The following is a 23,855-nucleotide window of genomic DNA, read 5'->3' on the forward strand; positions in this document are numbered from 1 at the left end:
TAGGCATCATTATCCTCAATTTAAAGGGTAGGAACCCAAGCTTAGATATGTTCAGAATCCTACTCAAGGTTACATAGCTAAAAATAGTGAGGCTAGATTAGCTAGAATTCTAAGCCAGTTGTGTGTGGAATTCATAATCTTAGCAAACATACCCATTAACCCATTGCCGTCAAGTTGATTCTGACTCATAGTGACCCTACAGGACAGAGAAAAACTGGCCCATAGGGTTTCCAAGGAGCACCTGGTGGATTCGAACTGCCAACCCATTGTTTAGCAGCCATAGCACTTAACAACTACACCACCAGGGTTTCCATAGCAAACATAGTAAGGGGAAATTTATTAATGCACACACTCACATGTATATAATTCATCCTAAAGAAGCAGAGTAGAGGAAATTATCTAACTTTTTTAAAAAAGAACAATCCAGTGATTGAGAAACATGTGTCCCTACATATGAGGTCATTATATAACAGTTTTATGATCAAGAAATGTAAAAGAAGGAATGTACAGAAGAATATTCATGTGAGAAAAAGAAAAGAATAAGGAAACTAATATTCCAAAAAAGCATATCAATCACATTAAATATATTATAGTAGATAGTTTGCTAGTAATGAGTATAAGATATGGTCATGAAGGGGGGGCTTCAATGAGTCAAACTCCTCCTGAAAGGAAGTCTGACTCTGCTAAAATCTGCTTCTATTTGGAAAAAAATAAAGACTTCAAAAATCTACCATTTTTAAGAAAATAGGGAATTCTGCCTTGCATACATGACAGAGATGTTGTGAACGAAGGGTTTGAGTCATGTTTCAGACATGTTTCAGTCATGTTTCAGAATTCAAGAATGGAATTATGAGCATAGCTCTACAGTCTTACATCAGGTTCAGTAAGCCTTTCAACAGACAGAAATGGAAAGCTAACTAGAAACTCTAAGAAAATATACCTGAGGAATAATGTGAGATCCAAAAAATAAAATTCTGACACTATCATTACATAGAAAGCAAAAATGGGAAAAGATATCTAAAAAAAAAAAAAAAAAAATACGATTTAATTTGGTTTGATATGAGGTTCTTAGATTTTTAAAAGTTGGTGTATTAAAAGATGAATGTGAATGGCCAAATAATGTGGTAAGAATTGGGAAAAAGAATGTGAGGTGTTTAATCAAGAATGCTCTAAGATGCTCCAAATATTAAAGATTAAAAAACACTAGCTGTATCAAGAAAAAGAATAAAAGGAAAGTGATAAACCCACAGACTGAAGGTGAAAGAACTGCTAATCCCTTTTACCTTATATTTTCACCAACAAATGAAAATTATCGTCAAATAAGAACAAGCGGAACCAACAATTTTGATACAGATTTGAGAATTACTTGGATTTTCCTGGTAATGCCAAGTATAAATGAGGCGCAATATGAGAGAAAATTCCAGAATATCTACTACTATCTGCTGAATCAGAGGTGTGTGAGCACTTACACGAGACAGCAGCAATTAACAACTGCCAGGATGTTTTCACAAAGAAATGTTCTTTATTACTATTATTACTATTTTTTTTGATTATTACACATGTACATTAAGAATATTTGATTACCAATGCATCTTAATTTGAATGATGGTACCAAGGTCTTTTAGTATAACTTTGCGAACAAGATAGGCAATAATTAGTTTTATAATAGTACAGTTGAATGGATTGTTGATGATCGATCAATCTTTCTCCTAGTAAATTTTATCCTTTCTACTATCTGAATTCTAAAGCTATTCTGTGATTTAGTTGAAAAAGCAGAACACATATTTTGCAAATCTGTGAATAATACAAAGTTGTGAGGAAGAGTTAATTAATACCTTATGTAATCAAATATATCCTCAAAAATATTTGCTCTTTTGACAGAATCATGAGAAATAATATGCTACCTAACAGCAAATGATGTACAGACCTACAATTAATTTTTTTAAAATATCATTTATAGCAACAAAGGATGACTGAGTTTAACAGTGGCTTATCTGGAAAATACTGATCTTTTTTTCCACATAATGCATAAACTTCAGCTACCTTAGGACAACATCATAGTTTGTTATTCTTATTTTATCTTAAATATTTCTATTCTTCAAGTATATTAAAATAACTTCAAAAACATTCTATATATATTTTGAATCCCTAAGTGTGATGGTTAATGTTATGTGTCAACTTGGCTAGTCCATTATTCTCAGTATTACATAATTACCCTCCATTTTGTAACATGATGTAATTACACTCCATTTTGTGATCTCTCATAAGTAATATCCCCTACGTGTCTGTCATTTTTTCGTACTGTGGGGGCTTGTGTGTTGCTGTGATGCTGGAAGCTATGCCACTGGTATTCAGATACCAGCAGGGACTCCCATGGAGGACAGGTTTCAGCTGAGCTTCCAGACTAAGACAGACTAGGAAGAAGGACCCAACAGTCTACTTCTGAAAAGCATTAACCAGTGAAAACCTTATGAATAGCAGCGGAACATTGTCTGATACAGTGCTGGAAGATGAGTCCCCCAGGTTGGAAGGCACTCAAAAGATGACTGGGGAAGAGCTGCCTCCTCAAAATAGAGTCAACCTTAATGACGTGGTTGGAGTAAAGCTTCCAGGACCTTCATTTGCTAATGCGGCAAGACTCAAAATGGGATGAAACAGCTGCAAACATCCATTAATAATCGGAACCTGGAATGTGCGAAGTACGAATCTAGGAAAATTGGAAATAGTCAAGGATGAGACGGAATGCATAAACATCGATATCCTAGGCATTAGTGAGCTGAAATGGACTGGTATTGGCCATTTTGAATCGTACAATCATATAGTCTACTATGCTGGGAATGACAACTCAAAGAGGAATGGTGTTGCGTTCATCATCAAAAAGAACATTTCAAGATCTATCCTGAAGTACAACACTGTTAGGAATAGGATAATATCCATACGACTACAGGGAAGACCAGTTAATACGACTATTATTCAAATTTACGCACCAACCACTAGGGCCAAAGATGAAGAAAAAGAAGATTTTTATCAGCTGCTGCAGTCTGAAATTGATCGAACATGCAATCAAGATGCGTTGATAATTACTGGTGATTGGAATGCAAAAGTTGGAAACAAAGAAGGATCAGTAGTTGGAGAATATGGCCTTGGTGATAGAAACAATGCCGGAGATTGAATGATAGAATTTTGCAAGATCAATGACTTCTTCATTGCAAATACCTTCTTTCACCAACATAAACGGCGACTACACACATGGACCTCGCCAGATGGAACACACAGAAATCAAACTGATGACATCTGTGGAAAGAGACAATGGAAAAGCTCAATATCATCAGTCAGAACAAGGCCAGGGGCTGACTGTGGAATAGACCATCAATTGCTCATATGCAAATTCAAGCTGAAGAAACTGAAGAAAATCAGAGCAAGTCCACCAGAGCCAAAATATGACCTTGAGTATATCCCACCTAAATTTAGAGACCATCTCTAGAATAGATTTGACGCATTGAACACTAGTGGCTGAAGACCAGACGAGTTGTGGAATGACATCAAGGACATCTTCCATGAAGAAAGCAAGAGGTCACTGAAAAGACAGGAAAGAAAGAAAAGACCAAGACGGATGTCAGAGGAGACTCTGAAACTTCTTCTTGAGCGTCAAACAGCTAAAGCAAAAGGAAGAACTGATGAAGTAAAAGAACTGAACAGAAGATTTCAAAGGGCCTCTCAAGAAGACAAAATAAAGTATTATAATGACATGTGCAAAGAGCTGGAGATGGAAAACCAAAAGGGAAGAACACGCTTGGCATTTCTCAAGCTGAAACAACTAAAGAAAAAATTCAAGCCTTGAGTTGCAATAGTAAAGGATTCCACGGGGAAAATATTAAATGATGCAGGAAGCATCAAAAGAAGATGCAAGCAATACACAGAGTCGTTATACCAAAAAGAATTAGTCGATATTCAACCATTTCAAGAGGTGGCATATGATCAGGAACCAATGGTACTGAAGGAAGAAGTCCAAGCTGCTCTGAAGGCATTGGCGAAAAACAAGGCTCCAGAAATTGATGGAATATCAATTGAGATGTTTCAACAAACAGATGCAGCACTGGAGTTGCTCACTCATCTATGCCAAGAAATATGGAAGACAGCTTCCTGGCCAGCTGATTGGAAGAGATCCATATTTATGCCTATTCCCAAGAAAGGTGATCCAACCGAATGTGGAAATTATAGAACAATATCATTAATATCACATGCAAGCAAAATTTTGCTGAAGATCATTCAAAAATGTCTGCAGCAGTATGTCGACAGGGAACTGCCAGAAATTCAGGCTGGATTCAGAAGAGGACGTGGAACCAGGGATATCATTGCTGATGTCAGATGGACACTGGCTGAAAGCAGAGAATACCAGAAGGATGTTTACCTGTGCTTTATTGATTATGCAAAAGCATTCGACTGTGTGGATCATAACAAACTACAGATAACATTGCAAAGAATGGGAATTCCGGAACACTTAATTGTGCTCATGAGGAACCTTTACATAGATCAAGAGGCAGCTGTGTGGACAGAACAAGGGGAAACTGATTGGTTTCAAGTCAGGAAAGGTGTGTGTCAGGGTTGTATTCTTTCACCATACCTATTTAATCTGTATGCTGAACAGATAATATGAGAAGCTGGACTATATGAAGAAGAACGGGGCATTGAGTTTGGAGGAAGACTCATTAACAACCTGTGTTATGCAGATGACACAATCTTGCTTGCTGAAACTGAAGAGGACTTGAAGCACTTACTAATGAAGATCAAAGACCACAGCCTTCAGTATGGATTACACCTCAACATAAAGAAAACAAAAATCCTCACAACTGGACCAATGAGCAACATCATGAAAAATGGAGAAAGATTGTAGCTGTCAAGGATTTCATTTTACTTGGATCCACAATCAACAGCCATGGAAGCAGCAGCCAAGAAATCAAAAGATGCATTGCATTGGGCAATTATGCTGCAAAGGACCTCTTCAAAGTGTCGAAGAGCAAAGATGTCACCCTGAAGACTAAAGTGCTCCTGACCCAAGCCATGGTATTTTCAGTCCCATCATAGGCATGTGAAAGCTGGACAATGAATAGAGACGACCGAAGAAGAGTTGACGGCTTTGAATTGTGGTGTTGGCGAAGAATATTGAATATACCATGGGCTGCCAAAAGAAAGAACAAATCTGCCTTAGAAGAAGTACAACCAGAATGCTCCTTAGAAGCAAGGATGGCGAGACTGCGTCTTACATGCTTTGGACGTGTTGCCAGGAGAAGGACATCATGCTTGGCAGAGTACAGAGTCAGCGGAAAAGAGGAAAACCCTCAACGAGTTGGATTGACACAGTGGCTACAACCGTGAGCTCAAGCATAAGAACGATTGTAAGGATGGCACAGGACTGGGCAGTGTTTCTTTCTGTTGTGCATAGGGTCACTATGAGTCAGAACCAACTCAACGGCACCTAACAACAACAACACATAAGTAATATAATGTAATCACTTCCATGACATGATATAATGTAGTCAGCCAATTATTTGTAAGGGGAGTTTCCTCAGGGATGTGGATGCTCTGGCAAAGCTCACTTGTTTGCTATGGATTCTGTTTTGGCTCATCATCGTCTGACCTCTGGTCTTGGGATTCAAGCCAGCAGCTTGTCTTATGACCTGCTGACTTTGGTATTCATCAGCTCTGCAGCCCTGTAAGCCAGCTGCCTGCCATCTCACTTGCCAATTTTGGGTTCCTCACCCTCTGCAACCACATGAGTTAGGAGAAGCACCCAGTCTGACCTATGGACTTTGGGACTTGCCAGTCTCCAGAACCTCATAAGCCATTTCATTGAGATAAATCTCTCTCTCTGTGTCTCTCTATACATTTTACTAGTTTTGCTTCTCTAGAGAACCCAGCCTAAGGTACTTAGAGCAGAAATCAGTTAGATATTTAGCTTCTTCAGAAACAAGACAAATGATTATGCACTAAAGGTAAGTGTGAGCAAATCTTAAATAAATTTCCTTTCATAGTAATTATGCCTTATAATTTCTTTAGCATATCTAGTGACAAAGGATTTCAGAAGGCTCATACAAAGTTGCTTTAATATCTCTGGCTGTCATGGTAGAAAATGTGTAAGTCAATTTCAAAAATTTGTAGTTAATTCAGAACAGATTTTTGTATAGTAATAATAAAATACATTATAGAATTCATGCAAAATGACTAGAAAAAATTATAGCAGCAAGGCCTTCACAGAGCATCACACATACAAAAAGGCACCAATTAAATTCCTCACCTGCCTAATACCCAACCGGTATGCAACAATCCGATCCACTGCATCAGGATTCATTTGTGTCCACTGCAGACTGTAGGAATAAACACGGTGTCTGTTCTGCCACACAGGATTGTAGGTGTCGTAATAGAATTCTGGAGCATAGGCCTTTCCTAAAAACAGAAAGAGTGCTTAAATTTTAATGATGACATATTATAGTTTAAATGTATTTGTTGTACTTTATGGCTATTTACCACCTTCTACTATATGTTTCGGGGCCCTGGTGGCACAGTGGTTAAGTATTTGGCTGCTATCTAAAAGGTCAGCAGCTCAAATTCACTAGCCACTCCCTGGAAGCCCTATGGGGCAGTTCTATCCATCCTATAGGGTCACTATGAGTCAGAATGGACTTGATGGCAACAGGTTTAGTTTTTTTTTTTTTTTTTTTTGGTGCACTATATGTTTCATAAATAATTCTTCTAATTGGAAAGGCATTTTTCTAGATATTTTTTAAGAACAGATATAAGATGACTTCTCGGTTGACTGAATGAGCAATGTGAGAGGAAGAGAAGAACTGAAGACGATCCCAGCGTTTATGGTCTAAGTAACTGGAAGAATGAAATTTCTATCCGCTGAGATGGAGAGCAATGGGAGGATGAATTTTGGGGGAAAACAATCAGCAAGTCACTTTTGAACAATTTGAGTGGTCTAGATAGAGACATCAAGTATATGCAGTTGTATATACTAGTCTGGGGTACAGCAGAAGCCAGGGCTGGATAAACAATTTTGCCAGACATTGGCAGAGCAGTCACATTTAAAGGCATGAGATTGAACTGATCATCAAAGTACTACAGTAAATAGACAAGAAGACTGGGTCTGGCCACTGAGGCAATCCAAAGTTAAGAGATATGGAAGAATTTATGACTCCACAGGAGTCTGTGATGGAGTAAAAGTGAATAGGAGGAAAACCCACATGTGGTATCCTTGAAGCCAAAAGAAGTATATCAAAAAGTGAGCGATCACCTTTGCAAAAAAAAAAAGTCAATGAAAGAATATTTGCATTTATATTATCCATGGCTTAAAAAGCCATTAGAAAACTCTGGTCAATGAAAAAGGAGCTTTTATTTGAACTTTAAGGAATCATGAAGTGAGTATAACAAATATAAAAAAAGTAATAAAAAAATATAGAATATATAAAACATTTCAGTTTTTTTTTTTTTAATTAACAAGTTGAAAACTGTGCCATTGGGAATTATAGTTTCAACTTCCTAATATTCTGAAATATAATTTTTTTCATACCTTCTATCATATATTTATTTATTCACAAATATTTAATGAGAGCCTATTAAATACCAAGTAGTTTTCTGGGCATTGGTGATATGATAAATGAGAAGGTATGGCCTCTGTTCTCACAGAAGTCGCATGCACTTTCTCAGACTTTTCAAATAGCTTTGCAATTCTTAGTGGATGATCAGTTGACAAGTTGCATATTTATCATCTCAGATTCAACATCTTTTCTGCTTTTTCTATTTTTAAAATTAGATTAAATATTAAATGCCTTCTTGAGTTTTTCCCTGCATGCAGGAAATTCTTTTACCTGGTTTTGCATATTTCTTCATCATTAGTCACTTATCAGCTAGGGTTTGCAAGAGTTGAACCAAAAAAAAAGGAAATTTATATGCAAACAATTAACTGATAATTTTGAACACTAAGAATGGAAGTAATTATCCTGGAGAGGTTCAGAAGGAAAAAAATAAACAATGTAGATGAGCTAATTTTTTCTTTATTAATTTTTATTTTAATAAAGGTGAAGTTCATACGACATAAAAATTAATCCTTTTAAAGTGTACCACTCAGTACAGTCAGAGTTGTGTGCAACGTTCACCTCTTTAAAGTTACAAAAATTTTTATAACCCCTAAGGAGAACCTGTACCCATTAAGTACTCACTCCCCTTTTCTCCCCCCCCAGCTCCTGGCAACCACCAGTCTGCTTTCTATGTCTGTAAATTACTTATTGCAGATATTTCATGTAAATGGAATCATATGACATGTAACCTTTTGTGTCTGGCTTTTTTCATTTAACACAATGTTTTCTAGGTTTATCTATAATGTAGCAAACAGCGGTACTTCATTATTTTGTATGGCTAATATTTCTGAATTTAATTTTTGAAAATTTAACTAGTGAAATTAAATATACTGAATAAAATATCTGAATTTTAGGAACACTTGTCAAAGTCTCCTACATCAATGTTGTCTGCAATTAAAAAAATTTATGACAATTCATTTGAATGAACTGAAAAATTTGCAAACAATTCTACATAAAAAGAGGTTTCTAGAAAAAAAATCAACGTATCCATTTTCTTTTTTATCTTGTATGGTATTTTTATTCGTTACTAAATAGTAACACAAATTTATAATCACAACATTTAAGGGCAGCATTCAGTTGAGAGGAAACTAATACACTGAATGACAAACTCAGTACTCAAAACATTCTTGCCAAGTTGTATATGAGACCAACTTCCCCAAAATGGAACTAGGGAGGTGTACTGAGTAGTAGCTCAGAAAAAGAAATAGGGTTTTATTAAAAATAAGCATCCAACATCTGTCTATCAAGAAGGTAATATGCTACTAAATGGGTAATATAAATCTAGAGGGTTTTCATTACAGAATAGTATCTAGATTGAATTGGGGAGGTAAGGGTCTAGCTTTGTTACTGTTTTTGTTTCTGTTTTAACCAGCCTGAAAACACAAGGGATATAATTCAGTTCTGAGAAGTACTTTTGTTTTCATACAACGAAAGCTTAGAAAATACATTCAAAGAGAAACAAGGAGAAAATAGTCACTTCCAGGGGCTATTCAGCCTGGAAAAGAAAATCTTCCAAAAGTAGGGCAAATTGAGTTTTTTAATAGTTGAAAATCTATCACAGAGAAAGAAAATTAGGCTAATTGTTAACAGATCTATGAAATACGATGAAAACTTAATGAATGTCTATTAAAATGATATATATTTTAAGTTAGAAATGTTCTACCAATGCTTTCTGAATATGGAATGGCCTACCTCTAGGGACTATGAGTTTTCCTTCAATTGAGATATTTACTCAACACCCAAATGGCCTTTTAGCAGGGCTGAGATGGGTGCTGTCCACAAGATGGATATTAAAGTACCTTTCAGTCTTGAAATCTGTACAGTCTTATGAAATGGCTGCCTACTGTCAAATTGGATTTGATACCGTAACTAATTTTACATTAAATATGGTTTAAATATGGAGGAACCGGCCCATCTAAATTATTTCATGACCTTTAAAAATTATTCCCCCTGACAGGCCATACCTCTTCAGCAAAGAATAATAGCTCTCCAAATTTAGTATGCATAAGTATCAATTCATAAACTCTCAGATGGGGCCAAGAATTCAGATAGTTTTAATACCGTATGTTATCCTGGTGCAAGGGGATGAAAACAATACATTTTGAAGCTGAAATTTCTCTCCTAAAATTGCCTCCATAGTCTTATTACAAATATTTCTTTACTCAGATACCATTTTCTCTCTCCTGGTAACCTTTCTTCCTCTGAGGCTGGTGGCAGCATTTCTGATTCAACAACCAGGATCTCTGGAGCAAAGCTGAGAGAGAATACGGGATGGGGCTGGGCTCTGGGGTGGATAGAGTAAAGATGAGGAATCTTCTTCTGAGCACTTCATAACCGACTTTTTGTTGACTGTCAGGGAGAGTAACTCACTACATGTCATGAGAAAGCTGGACAATGAATAAGGAAGACCAAAGAATTAATGCCTTTGAATTATGGTATTGGTGAAGAATAATGAATACATCAAGGACCACCAGAAGAACGAACAAGTCTGTCTTGGAAGAAGTACAGTCAGAGTGCTCCTTGGAAATAAGGATGGCAAGACTTCATCTCACGTACTTTGGAAATATCAGGAGGAACCAGTCCCTGGAGGACATCATGCTTGGTAAGGCAGAGGGTAAGCAAAAAAGAGAAAGCCCTTCGAGAAGATGGATTAATACAGTGGCTGCAGCAATGGGCTCAAACATAACAATGGCTTCGAGGATGGTACAGGACTAGGCAGTGTTTTGTTCTGTTATACATAGGGTTGCTATGAGTCGGAACCAACTCAATGGCACCTGACCAACATAAATGTGTTGTTATTCCTGTTAGGTACCATTGAGTTGGTTACGACTCTTAGTGACCCTATATACCACAGAACAAAACACTGCTCAGTCTTGTGCCATCCTTACAATCGTTGTTTTGCTTGAGCCCATTGTTGCAGCCACTGTGTCAAACCATCTTGTTGAGGGGCTTCCTCTTTTCTGCTGACCCTGTACACTTTACCAAGCATGAAGTCCTTCTCCAGGAACTGATCCCTCCTGACAACATTTCCAAGTCTTGCCATCCTTGCTTCTAAGGAGCATTCTGGTTGTACTTCTTCCAAGACAGATCTGTTCGTTCTTTTGGCAGTCCACGGAATAGTCAATATTATTTGCCAACACCACAATTCAAAGGCATCAATTCTTCTTCTGTCTTCCTTTTTCATTCATCACATGATACGATGCGATTGAAAATACTATGGCTTGGGTCAGACAAACCTTAGTCTTCAAGGTGACATCTTAGCTTTTCAACACTTTAAAGAGGTCCTTTAGAGCAGATTTGCTCAATGCAATGCGTTGTTTGATTTCTTGACTGCTGCTTCCATGGGTATTGATTGCGGATCCAAGTAAAATGAAATCCTTGACAACTTCTATCTTTTCTCCATTTACCATGATATGGCTTATTGGTCCAGCTGTGAGGATTTTTGTTTTCTTTATGTGTGATCCATACTGAAGGCTGTGGTCTTTGATCTTCATCAGAAAGTGCTTCCAGTCCTCTTCACTTTCAGCAAGTAAGGTTGTGTCATCTGCATAACACAGGTTGTTAATGAGTCTTCCTGCAATCCTGATGTCCCATTCTTCTTCATATAGTCCAGTTTCTTGGATTACATGCTCAGCATACAGTCGGTTGGCCAGGAAGCTGTCTTCCAAATTTCTTGGCTGAGAGAAGTGTGCACTTCCAGCACTGCATCTCACTGTTGAAACATCTCAGTTGATATTCTGTCAATTCCTGGAGCTTTGTTTTTCACCAATGCCTTCAGTGCAGCTTGGGCTTCTTTCTTTAATACCATCGGTTCCTGATCATATGCTACCTCTTGAAATGGTTGAACATCGACTAATTCTTTTTGGTATAATGACTCCATGTATTATTTCTATCTTCTTTTGACGCTTCCTGTGTCATTTAACATTTTCCCCACAGAATCCTTCACTACTGCAACTCAAGGCTTGAATTTTTTCCTCAGTTCTTTCAGCTTGAGAAAGAGTGAGTGCATTCTTCCCTTTTGGTTTTCTATCTCCAGGTCTTTGCACATGTCACTATAATACTTTACTCTGTCTTCTTGAGCCACCTTTTGAAATCTTCGTGCAGTTCTTTTACTTCACCATTTCTTCCTTTTGCTCTAGCTGCTCGACATTCGAGAGCAAGTTTCAGAGACTCTTCTGACATCCATCTTGGTCTTTTCTTTCTTTCCTGTCTTTTCAATGACCTCTTGATTTCTTCATGTATGTAAATTGCCATAATTCTAGGACTATTTATCTAAATGAATATTTTTATGGTTATTGAAACAGTTTGATTGTGTAGTTATAAAAAAGCTTCCTGGCCTTGTGAATAATATGAATCCAATCATTTAAATATTCCAAATAGACTAATTTTACTCTAAAATTTCATCACAGTCTTTACATTTAATTGCAGATTATTACAAAGGCTTTCCAACGTATATTTTAAAATATTTGCATTGGGTGTCACCATATGCAATAATTTTTCATGGATTGTTAGTAAGGAAATAATTTAGAGATGATCTATTTCATTGTGTCATGCTGTAGGTAAAGAAATTTAGTGACACTGTGGAGATGATGATGATATATGAAAGTTGATACAAATACATTATCACATACAACAAAATCCATAACAAAGTTTGACTTTGATTCATGAAATCAAAAAAAAAAAAAAATTGACTTATTTTAGTTGAATAATTTCAGTACCTTGGATTTAAAGGTGAAAAAATGATGTTTTTAGATACCCGTTGCCATTGAGTCAATTCTGACTCATAGCAACCCTACAGGGCAAGGTAGAACTGCTCCATAGGATTTCCAAAGTTGTAATCTTTATGGAAGTAGACAGCCAAATCTTTCTCCCTAGGAGTGGCCAATGTGTTTGAACTACCAACCTTTCAGTTAGCAGCAAAGCACTTAACCACTGTACCATCAGATTGTACATATGTAACACTGATTAGTAAAAAAAAAAAAAAAAAAATTTTTTTTTTAGTAATAAAGAATAAATGATGAGAAATAATTTTGAATAGTTACAGTTATATATAGACAAACAAAAAACAAATGCTTAATTTTCTTCTCTCATTTTAGAGCCAATCATACTTAATGTTTTTTCACTCATTTTGTAGGAAGCGCAAATATTATGGAAATATCCTCAGAATAATCTTGGGCTTTGACATCCAAATATGACATCTACTGGTTGAACAGGGAAAGAAAGGATCCTTTTTTTTTTTTTTTAAATCTTCTAGGCATTTTTTTTTTTCCTTTCAGCAAGCTTGTCAAAAATAATTTCTTACTCTTTTAATTTCTAGTTTTATTTTTATAGAATGTTCCAGTTTAAATCTTTTTAGGCTGACCTAGAACTGCATTCATTATCTCAACTAACAGATAACTTAGATACACTGTGTATGGTTATATACAGATCTTGGATCTTAAAATATTCTTAAAATGTATATAGAGAAAAAAATTAGGTTCTGTTTGAAATTCTACACAAAATTTGTATAATAATAAATGTATTATATTTTTCAAGTAGCTTGTGAAAAATGAGTAAACTGAGGTTTCAAAACATGATTTTATGCATGAAGCTCAATCATAAAATAAAAACAACTATCATTCTACTCAACAACACTTAAAATCATATGCTTGGCATATAAATTGATTTTAGGAATCACTGTAAAAGTAAATACAATTTTTGTAATAAAAACAAAGAGAAAATGTATAATTGTGGTCAAGATTACATATGTTCCTTTTAAAAAATAATTAACATTTTGAAAAATAGCCTGTAGGAAGAAAAAATTAAACAAAATAACTAAATTTACCTAAAAAGAGATTTAGAAGACATTTTTATATGTATGAGGGATATTTGTTATTTTTTTACTTTTTTCAAACACATATTAAGTAAGCAATACATTGCACTTTGCTAGGAGGTGTTAAGGAAATCCAGATAAATAAAGTCTAGGCAATTTTATCTATAACCACATAATACATAAAAAAGAACTCATAGAAGCAACTACCTCTGATGTATTTGTTGCTATAATGGAGTAACCAAAAATAAGGACAAAAACAAAATCTATAGTTTTATCTAGAAATGCTAGATAAGATATATCAAACATTGTTTTACATGTACACCTAAGGTTGAAAGAAAGAAAGAGAATTTTCTAGGGTCAAAAACCACAGACCTCAAAACCGTACACTGAATAAGTGATTGGGAAGAAAAAGAGTATTGTTGGACTTTGTACCACTGGGACTTGGATATTTTTGTTCATAGAAAATGAGGTTATTGGGACAGTGCAAGAAAAGGAGATGGAAATGGGGCCACCACATATGACCAAGAGCAGTAAAAGTTACAACTTCAGCCCCTCACCAGCATAAGAAGCTGAGAAAAAATAATCACATTAAAAATTATCTGTGATTAGTGATACCACCGGAGTACTTAAGTGAAGCAAATGCCAAGTTATTTTTGAAAGATGCTCTCATCTTACACTGCAGAGAATTCCTGTAGATCAAACCCCAATGAATACAAATTCAGAATCCAACATTACAAACACACAAGAAAATCTTCCACTATAAGTAATTCAGAAGACCAATAAACAGCAGGCTTAGACCTCAGATAATAGAAACATCAAGTGGTATTTATAAATAATTACATCTAAAATGATTGAAGTCACGCAATAGAGAGTTGTAAACAAACACAATGGGATCTTCCATGAAAGAATAATCAATACTCACTGTTGGGACCAAGGGTAGACTTCACAGGATAAATGTCTGACATTTTTATTGATCTTAAGGGAGGAAGAATTCCTCAGACAGGAAAAGAGTGGTTCATGGAGGAATAGAGAAGAAATAAAGCATGACCTTAAGCAGAGAAAAATGAATATATTATAGATAATATTTAAAAACTACAATAGGATCTGGTATGGCTAAAACAGGCAGTACCTTTCATCCTACCAAACCGTGAACTTGTAAAGAGCAGGGATGGTATCCTCAGCTCCTTCAGCGATGGCTGACACAACATATATGCTTAAATAAGGCAGGGAAAATAGATCAGTGTGAATTTATGAAGAGTCTTGTTTAATATTGGCTTTGCTAAAGAGTTTGATCCTCACCCTATGGTCCAGTTATACTTAAATGATTTTAACCAGTACTCATTTAAGTGAGAGAAAATATATATATCTAGCAAATTCACTGGATTTCATTTTTCCAGTGTGAAAAGAACTCAAAGATATTAAAGAATTGAATGTAAATTAAAATAATTATTGAAATGGTAGTGATGCTGCAGTGTCACAAAGGGACAGTTGCATAGTACAAAAATAATAAAACCTAATTAAAAGCTCCTTAAAAAATTTTTTTTAAATGTATATTGATTAATACAAGAGAGAAAACAAGAAACCACTGCTGTCGAGAGAATTTCAATTCATAGCAACTTCATGTGGTACAGAGTAGAACTAGTACATAAGATTTTAGCTACTAAATCCATGGCAAACTTAAGAGAAAAATTGATGACGCACTAATTTAAAAGCAAAAAACTTTCTAAAAACTCACAGAAAACACAGAAATCTCCTGTGTGCATTTTTAGTAAAAGTTAAACAACATATTCTAGTACTTTTGGAGTCAGAGTCATTTTCCCTTTAGATACACACATAGACTGGCCAACAAAGTAGATTATTACCTATTAAATGTAATATACAGTAATAATCTATGAAGCTCTGTGTCATTTCTCAATACAGCTGAATGGAGAACATGCAATTGTTTGAATAAGAATTATTTTCTTTTCAAATTAATGAATCTTGAACGATATTAAAAAAAAACTTCTATAGAAATGGAGATTTTTTAAAGTTTTTATTAGGGAAATGATACAAATCCACTTTACATTTTATAACGGTAACTCTGATGGGGAAAATGAGAGTGGATAGGTTAGTAGCCCTTGGCAGGAAACTAGGGAGAAGATACTCTAGATGAAAGGCATGTGATTTGAGGAATGAGGGAAGGGTAATAAATTCAAAAGCCATTGTTGGTAAACAACTGATCAACACTTGATACTGAAGGAGGGCTCCTAAGTTTTCTATATTCAGAGACTGAATGGACACTAGAATCTCTAAATGACATTGAAAATGAGTTATGCATCTCATCCTCGAAGAAGAGTGAAGAATTGCATTACCTTTTCAGGTCCTATCCTTCTCAAAGCTTTTGGTTCAGAGGCATGTAAAAACTGGTGTCATGAATTGGGGCAAAAGGAGTATTTTGTGTAAAAAAAGAAAGCTTTAATTTCATGAGGTTAAAAGAAAATTTTTTAACAAAAGAAGGATCAACACGCCCATTTCTGTTACTGTTAATATTAAGTAATGATTCGACTCGACAGCAGTGGGTTTTTTTGGGTTTATTAAATATTAGGACTTATCACATTAAAAGTAATAAAGGAAGATATTACCAATATCAGAAATTCTGCATATTCTTATTTGACTTGAAAAGTGGTAAATTACTATGATGAAGGAATGGAAAATGGGAAAAAATATAAGTAGTACTTAACAAAGGAAAGTATTGGATCTGATAATTTATTTTAAATTAAGGTGAATGTCACAGCAGCAATGAAAGTGAATGTCATCAAGGGTTAAGTCAAAAGTGATAGTTTGCCCACAGGTGTGTGGGAAAAAAAAAAAAAAAAAACAACTAAATTATACAGCTGTGAAGTCAGTGACATGCTTCAGTTAAAGACTTTGGAGTTCATAAAATAGAAATTGCAAGACGTGAAACAGTTTATAACATAACTAAATAATCTAGCTGAGATGCCTTTGTGTTTGAGACAGAGAAGCTTTACCACATTTTGCCTTCCCAATTAGTAACAGCCAATATGTGTTCAAAGGACCAGTCGCCGCTATGATAAAAAAAAAAAAAAAAATCCATATCCAACTGTCATGAATTGACTTGTGTCCCCCAAAATATCTGTCTACTTGGCTGGGCCATGGTTCCCAGTATTGTGCGATTGTTCACCATTTTGTCATCTGATGTGATTTTCCTACGTGTTATAAACCCTATTTCTGTGATGCTGATGAGATGGGATTAGCGGCAGTTATTTAACGAGGCAGGACTCCATTACAAGATTAGACTGTGTTTTAAGCTAATCTCATTTGAGATATAAAAGAGAGAAGCAAAAGGGAGATGGGGGACCTCATATCACCAACAAAGCAGCACTGGGACTAGAACACGTCCTTTCGGCCCAGGCGTTCCTTCACTGAGAAGCTCCTAGTCCAGGGGAAGAAGTCCAAGGGCCTTCTTCCAGAGACAGAAAACCTTCCCCTGAAGCTGATACCCTGAGTTTGGAATTCTAGCCTGCTAGACTGGGTTAGACTGTGAGAGAAAAAACTTCTGTTTGTTGAAACCATCCACTTGTGCGATTTCTGTTATAGCGGCACTAGATAAGTAAGACAGTGAACCTATAGGACACAGTAGAACTGCCCCCATAGGGTTTCCAAGGAGCAGCCGGTGGATTTGAACTACTGGCCTTTTGGTTAGTAGCTGAGCTCTTAACCACTGCGCTACCAGGGCTCCACTGCTATGACATTATTTTTAAATTGTAGCATAACTGGTATTATACATCCCTTGAGTGAATTAATTTTCTCCTGGGGTCAGAATGGAGGCTGGCTGTACAGTGACCAAACACACTCAAGAACTTTCAGATTTATAGCCCCGGTGAGCAGGTTTATTGATTTGCTAAATAACAAAACCACTGATTATCTCGTAAGTCTTTCCAAATCACTGTGATCTCTATAGAAAATCTTTAAATCTGCTCAGACACAAGATACAGTTGCTTTAGTTATAAATTTATGATTTCTTTTGTAGGTTATGCCTTTCCAGAATAAAACTGATAAAGAAATAAGTTTCTCATTCTCCAAAAATGATTTTGTCTAAAACATTCTGCATCAGTTGACATGCACATTTGCTTTCTGGAAAACTTCTGAAAATAAAATTTTAGCATCGTTTATTAAAAATCCAGATAATTGAAAAAAATAGTCAACAAACACGTTTATAAATTCATTTCATAAATTAATAAGTTCTGGATAATGTGTGTAAATCATTTTTTTTTTTAAATAAAGAAATACCAGAGGAACCTGGGGACAAGCTTTTGACTTGAGGGCAATGGGTTTTGTAGCTAAATTCCTTTACGAAAAGAAGCCATGCCACTTATTTTTGCTCTTTTCTCTCCTGCACTTGCAGATTTATTTTCAAACTTGTCTATTCTTTGTAACTATTAGAGATTATTCTCATTATATCTTTCTTATTTCACTCATTATTTTTCATCTATAAAGTCCTTCTAACTTAGCATTTGTTGAATAAATGAATCACTATTTCTCCCTGACTCAGTTTCTCTTCCCCACATTCTAGTGACTCAGCATACCAAAGGCTGAAAGGCCTTAGGACTCTAGTTTTATCCCCACATATCAAGATTCCATAAACCAAAGTATAATTTCTCTCTGCTTTTCCATTCTTAACCATCTCTTCATACCCATACCATGGCTAGCCTCCCTTTCTTTTATGATACTCCACTACTCTTTATTCTGTTATAATCATTTTTTCACGATATTTAGCATTTAAGTAGGAAAACACATTGTAATGCTACACCAATATATAAGAATTCCTAAAATACTTTCCACAGAACCGTTTTCTTTTTCTGCTTAGAGGCCCTTTTCCAGATTTAAAACCAAAGCCAAACCCATTGCAGCAGAGTGGATTCTGACTCATAATGACCCTTTAGGACAGAGTAAAACTGTTCCATAGAGTTTCCAATGAGTCGCTGGTGGATTTGAACTGTTGACCTTTTGGTTAGCAACCGGACTCTTAACCACTGTGCCACCATAATATAATTAGGACCAAAGGAAGTACTGAATAAAGTAACTAAATTAGAATAACCCTGATGTTTCAGTTCTCACCCATATTAAAAATAAATGGAGATTTATGGTATAATAAATAGGATCCTACTTTAGAACCTGGTTAATTTTATCTCTAAACAAAACCTTTAATTTATTAATTGAATAGAATTAATACTACTGACCAAGAGTAACTTTTCTTAGGCATACCTGTGTTTTAATAAACGTTAGTTCTTCTATGAAACTTATAGGATGATCTTTGCAAAGAGAAAATATGGGACCATTAGTGTAAAACTAATATAGCATTTAAATATTTTTATTTATGATTATAGTTTAAGATTTTTTTGGAAAGCTTTATTAAGGTCATATTAACATAAATGTTAACACATTAGGAAGGACAGAGTTAACAATCAAGTCTGACTTGTTCCCTTCCCTCTCCAGGATGCCTGAGGTGACTGTGACTTCAAGTAGGCCACCTTCTAAACCAAGGTTCAGCAAGCTTTTTTGTAAAGAGCCAGATGGGAAATATTTTCAGCTTTAAATTACGGTAATAAATGATCTGTCCAACTATTCAACTCCTGTTGTAGCGAGAAAGTAGCCATACACGATAAATCCTTAAATGAATGGACAGTGCTGTGTTGCAAGAAAATGTTATTTATGAACCCTGAAATTTGAATTTCATATAAGTTTCACATGTCCTTAATTATTGATCCTCTTTAATTTTACTTTTTCCAACCTTTCAAAAATGTAAAAACCATTCTTAGCTTGTGGGCTATGAAATAAAAAAAAAAAAAAAACCAGATGGTGGACTGATTTGGCTCATGGGCCATACTTCCAATGTATTACATTACTAAGTTACTTTGGAAGAATGCGGAATATATACTAAATTCTTATTTAAATTTGCTTTTATCAGGCTCTGCCAGCTCTGCCAAATTGCTTATTATAAATAAATACACAATTTATGTATTTATGAACCACAACTTCAGGGAAGAGTAGAAGTTAGCCATATAGAATCTCTGACTATGTGTCTAATAAAGTACAAAACCTGAAAGACCTCAAACTCAGTAGATTCTCTGGGATAATTTGGACCACGTATATTTACCACTCATGTCACCGCTAACTCCAAAATGAGAAAAGGATCGTTAGGAAGCTGGATATGATAGATTTGGAGCCTCTCAGAGATGAATCCTAAGTCTATGACAGCTTCTTGCTTGTACCCAGCCCAATGACAGCTTCTTGCTTGTATACTTTACTAATTATTAGAAAAGCTTAATGTTATGAAAGACCTATAATTTATGTGAACCTGTTTTGACAATGTAGCCCTTTTTGGTGGGCCAAATGTCTAAACGAATTACAAAATGTCTCGGAATATATGTATGTCATTTTTAATTAGCAAGTGAACTTGATAATTAAGTGAATAAATGAAGACAACCATCAAAGTCTTAACTTTCAATTAATACATATTTTAAATAATTATGTAAATATATAAATAGCATTTGACCTGACATATGGTAAACACAAATGCATGCATTTCTATAATGCCTGTGGTACAAGATGATATAATTTGAGAGGGTGATATAAATGCAAAATTCATCTAACCATGCAATGAATTGACAGGTTATTTATATTTGTTTTTATGATTATCAGAATTGACGATGTCATTCCAATTCTGAGTTTTCATTTACAGCTGGAAATATATTTCTAAGTAATCACCAATCTAAAGTAGAAAAAAAGATACAAAAATGAAAAGATGCAAAAAATTAAAAGCTTCAATATTTCTCCTGAATAACAGCCAGATGTTGAAAAAAGATTTCAATAGATTTTAATAGAGTTTATTTTTTCTCCCATAGATATTTAATTAAAACTTAGCACCAATTGTAGTTTGCAGATGTAGTACAAGCAGTATTTTTAAGAAATTTCTCTAGAACATATTGAGATGATTTATGCTAACCAAAAAGGTTGGTTGTTCAAACCCACCAGGTACTCCATGGGAAAAAGATGTGGCAGTCTGCTCCCATGAAGATTTATAGTCTTGGAAATCATATGGGGCCAGTTCTACCCTGTCCTGTAGGGTTGCTAGTAGTCAGAATCAACTCAATGGCAATGGATTTGGGTTTCTTTGTTTTTTTTTTCTGTTTGTTTGTTTTGAAGATGCCATAGGTGCATTTTCCAAAAAAAAACTATAGCCAATTACTATATCATATTCTTTTTGACATTATAGGCATCATTCTCTGATACATCAACATAAGTAAAGAAACTTCTGCTAACTAAAAAATAATATTGAGAATAGAGGTGATAAACTTTTCAGAAGTATCACAAACATAAAAACCTTTAGAAGAAAACATCAACAAAAATAAACCATTTCTCTTGCTTAAATCATTTTTATGAAGCCTTTGTTAATAACAAGCAATGAATAAATTAAGTTCAATATTTCATTTGTCACACACATGAAATTGAAGAGAGTAATCTTACTATATGTTAAGTAATCACTCTGGGGTATCTTTTCTTTCTTTGGGATTGATCATTAAAACCGTATCCTTACATCTTACATAGTTTTGATAAGGGGACTACAATTATACACTAACATAGTTCCCTGAACTTCCCATGTTATAATATTCTACTTCTTTTTTACTACTCATCTGTCAGTTTGTAGTACTGTGGTAGCTTGCATGTTGCTGTACTGTTAGAAGCTATGACAGTGGAATTTTAAACACCAGCAGGGTCACCCACGGTGGACAGGTTTCTGTGGAGCTTCCAGACTAAAACAGACTAGGAAAAAGAACTTGGCAATCTACTTCTAAAAAAAAAAAAATGGCCAGTGAAATCCTTATGAATAGCAGCAAAACATTGTCTGATATGGTTCCAGAAGATGAGGCCCTCAGGTTGGAAGGCACTCAAAATACTAGTGGAGAAGAGCTGCCTAGACAAAGTAGAGTCAACTTTGCTAATGCGGATGATGTAAAGCTTTTAGAACTTTCAAATGCTAATGTGACATAACTCAAAATGAGAAGAAACCGATGGAAATATCCATTAATAATCGGAACATGGAATGTACGAATGTACAGCCCTGGTGATAGAAATGAGATGAAGATCACATGATAGGATTATGCAAGACCAGCTACTTATTCATCGCAAATACCTTTTCTTAACAACTTAAGCAGCGACTATACACATGGTCCTCACAGGGTAGAATACACAGGAATCAAATCCACTACATCTTTGGAAAGAGACAATGGAGAAGGTCAATATCTCCAGTCAGAACAAGGTCAGGAGCCAACTATGGAACACACCATCAATTGCTCGTATGCAAGTTCAAGTCGAAGATGAAGAAAATTAAAACCAAGTCCACAAGAGCGAAAGTATGACCTTGAGTATACCCCACCTGAATTAAGAGACTACCTCAAGAATACGTTTGCCATGTTGACCACTAATGATCGAGGTCTAGAAGAGTTGTAGGATGACATCAAGGGTGTCATACATGAAATAAGAAAAAGGTCATTAGAAAGACAGGAAAGAAAGAAAAGACCAAAATGGATGTCAGAAGACACTCTGAAACTTTCTCATGAATTTAAAGACCATCTCAAGAAAAGATCTGACTCATTGAACATTAATGACTGAAGACCAGATGAACTGTGGGAAAACACCAAGGACATCCTACCCTGAGAAAGCCAATCATTAAAAAGACAGAAAAGAAAGAACAAAACGGTTGTCAGAAGAGACTCTGAAACTTACTCTTGAACATAGAGTAGCTAAAGCAAATGAAACAAATGATGAAGTAAAAGAGCTGAAGCAGAAGATTTCAAAGGGCCTCAAGAAAACAAAGTATTATAATGACACGTGCAAAGAATTGGAGTTAGAAAACCAAAAGGGAAGAACACACCCCGCTTTTCTCAAGCTGGAAGAACTGAAGAAAAAGCTCAATCCTCCAGTTGTAGTATTGAAAGATTCTATGGGAAAAATACTGAAAAATGCAGTAAGCATCAAAAGAAAATGGGAAGAACATACAGAGTCACTGTAGCAAAAAGAATGGGTTGATGTTCAACCAATAGGTACCTATAGGTACTGAAGGAAGAAGTCCAAAGTGTACTAAAGGGACTGGTGAAAAACAGGGCTCCAGGAAATGATAGAATATCAATTGAGATGTTTCAAGTAAAAGATACAATGCTGGAAGCACTCTCGTTCAAGCCAAGAAATTTGGAAGACAGGTATCTGGCCAAAAGACTGGAAGAGATCCATATATGTACCCATTTCAAAGAATGTGGAAATTATCAAACAATATCATTCATATCACACTCAAGTACAATTTTGCTGAAGATAATTAAAAAATGACTGCAGCAGTATGTCAACAGGGAACTGCCAGAAATTCAAGACAGATTCAGAAGAGAAAGTGGAGTGAGGGATATCATTGCTGATGTCAATGGATCTTGGCTGAAAGCAGAGAATACCAGAGAGATCTTTACCTCTCTGATTTCATTGACTATGTAAAAGCATTTGACTGTGTGGGTTGTAAAATACTATGGATAGCATTGCAAAGAATGAGAATTCTAGAACACTTAATTGTGCTCATGGGGAATCCATACATAGACCAAGAGGCAGCTGTTAGAACAGAACAAAGTGATACTGCCTGGTTAAAAATCAAGACAGGTGTGTCTTAGGGTTGTATCCTTTCACGATACTTATTCAATCTGTATGCTGAGCAAATAACCTGAGAAGACGGACTGTATGAAGAAGAATGCAGCATCAGGACTGGAAGAAGACTCATTAACAACCTGTAACATATGAATGACACAACCTTGCTTTCTGAAAGTGACGAGGACTTGAAACACTTACTGGTGAAGATCAAAGACTACATACAGTCATCAGTATGGATTAAACCTCAACATAAAGAAAACAAAAATCCTTACACATGGACCAATAAGCAACATCGTGATAAATAGAGAAAAGACTGACGCCGTCAAAGATTTCAGTATCACAATCAACATCCATGAAAGCAGCAGTCAAAAATCAAATGACGTATTGCATTGGGCAAATCTGTAAAAGACCTCTTTAGAGTGTTAAAAAGCAAAGATGTCATTCTAAGGACTAAGGTGTGCCTGACCCAAGCCATGGTATTTTCAATTGCCTCATATGAATGTGAGGGCTGGACAATAAATAATGAAGATTAAAGAAGTATTGATGTCTTTGAACTATGGTGTTTTCAAAAAAAATATTGAATTTACTGTGGACTTCCAGAAGAATGAACATATTTGTCTTACAAGAAGTATAGTCAGAATTCTACTTAGAAATGAGGATGTTGAGGCTTGGTCTCAATTACTTTGGACATATTATTAGGAAGGACCAGTCCCTGGAGA

At 35.4% G+C, this 23,855-nt stretch overlaps 1 protein-coding gene across 1 annotated transcript in view; it reads right to left on the minus strand.

The window, feature by feature from the left end:
- MDGA2 (MAM domain containing glycosylphosphatidylinositol anchor 2) overlaps positions 1-23,855 on the minus strand; it is a 943,396-nt gene that overhangs the window by 99,467 nt on the left and 820,074 nt on the right. Inside the window, exon 10 of the mRNA XM_049897699.1 lies at positions 6,296-6,444. Coding sequence (XP_049753656.1) covers positions 6,296-6,444 — 149 coding nt within the window. The remainder of the gene's footprint in view (positions 1-6,295; positions 6,445-23,855) is intronic.

This window comes from Elephas maximus, chromosome 10 (genome assembly GCF_024166365.1).
Source record: "Elephas maximus indicus isolate mEleMax1 chromosome 10, mEleMax1 primary haplotype, whole genome shotgun sequence".
Taxonomy (NCBI): domain Eukaryota; kingdom Metazoa; phylum Chordata; class Mammalia; order Proboscidea; family Elephantidae; genus Elephas; species Elephas maximus.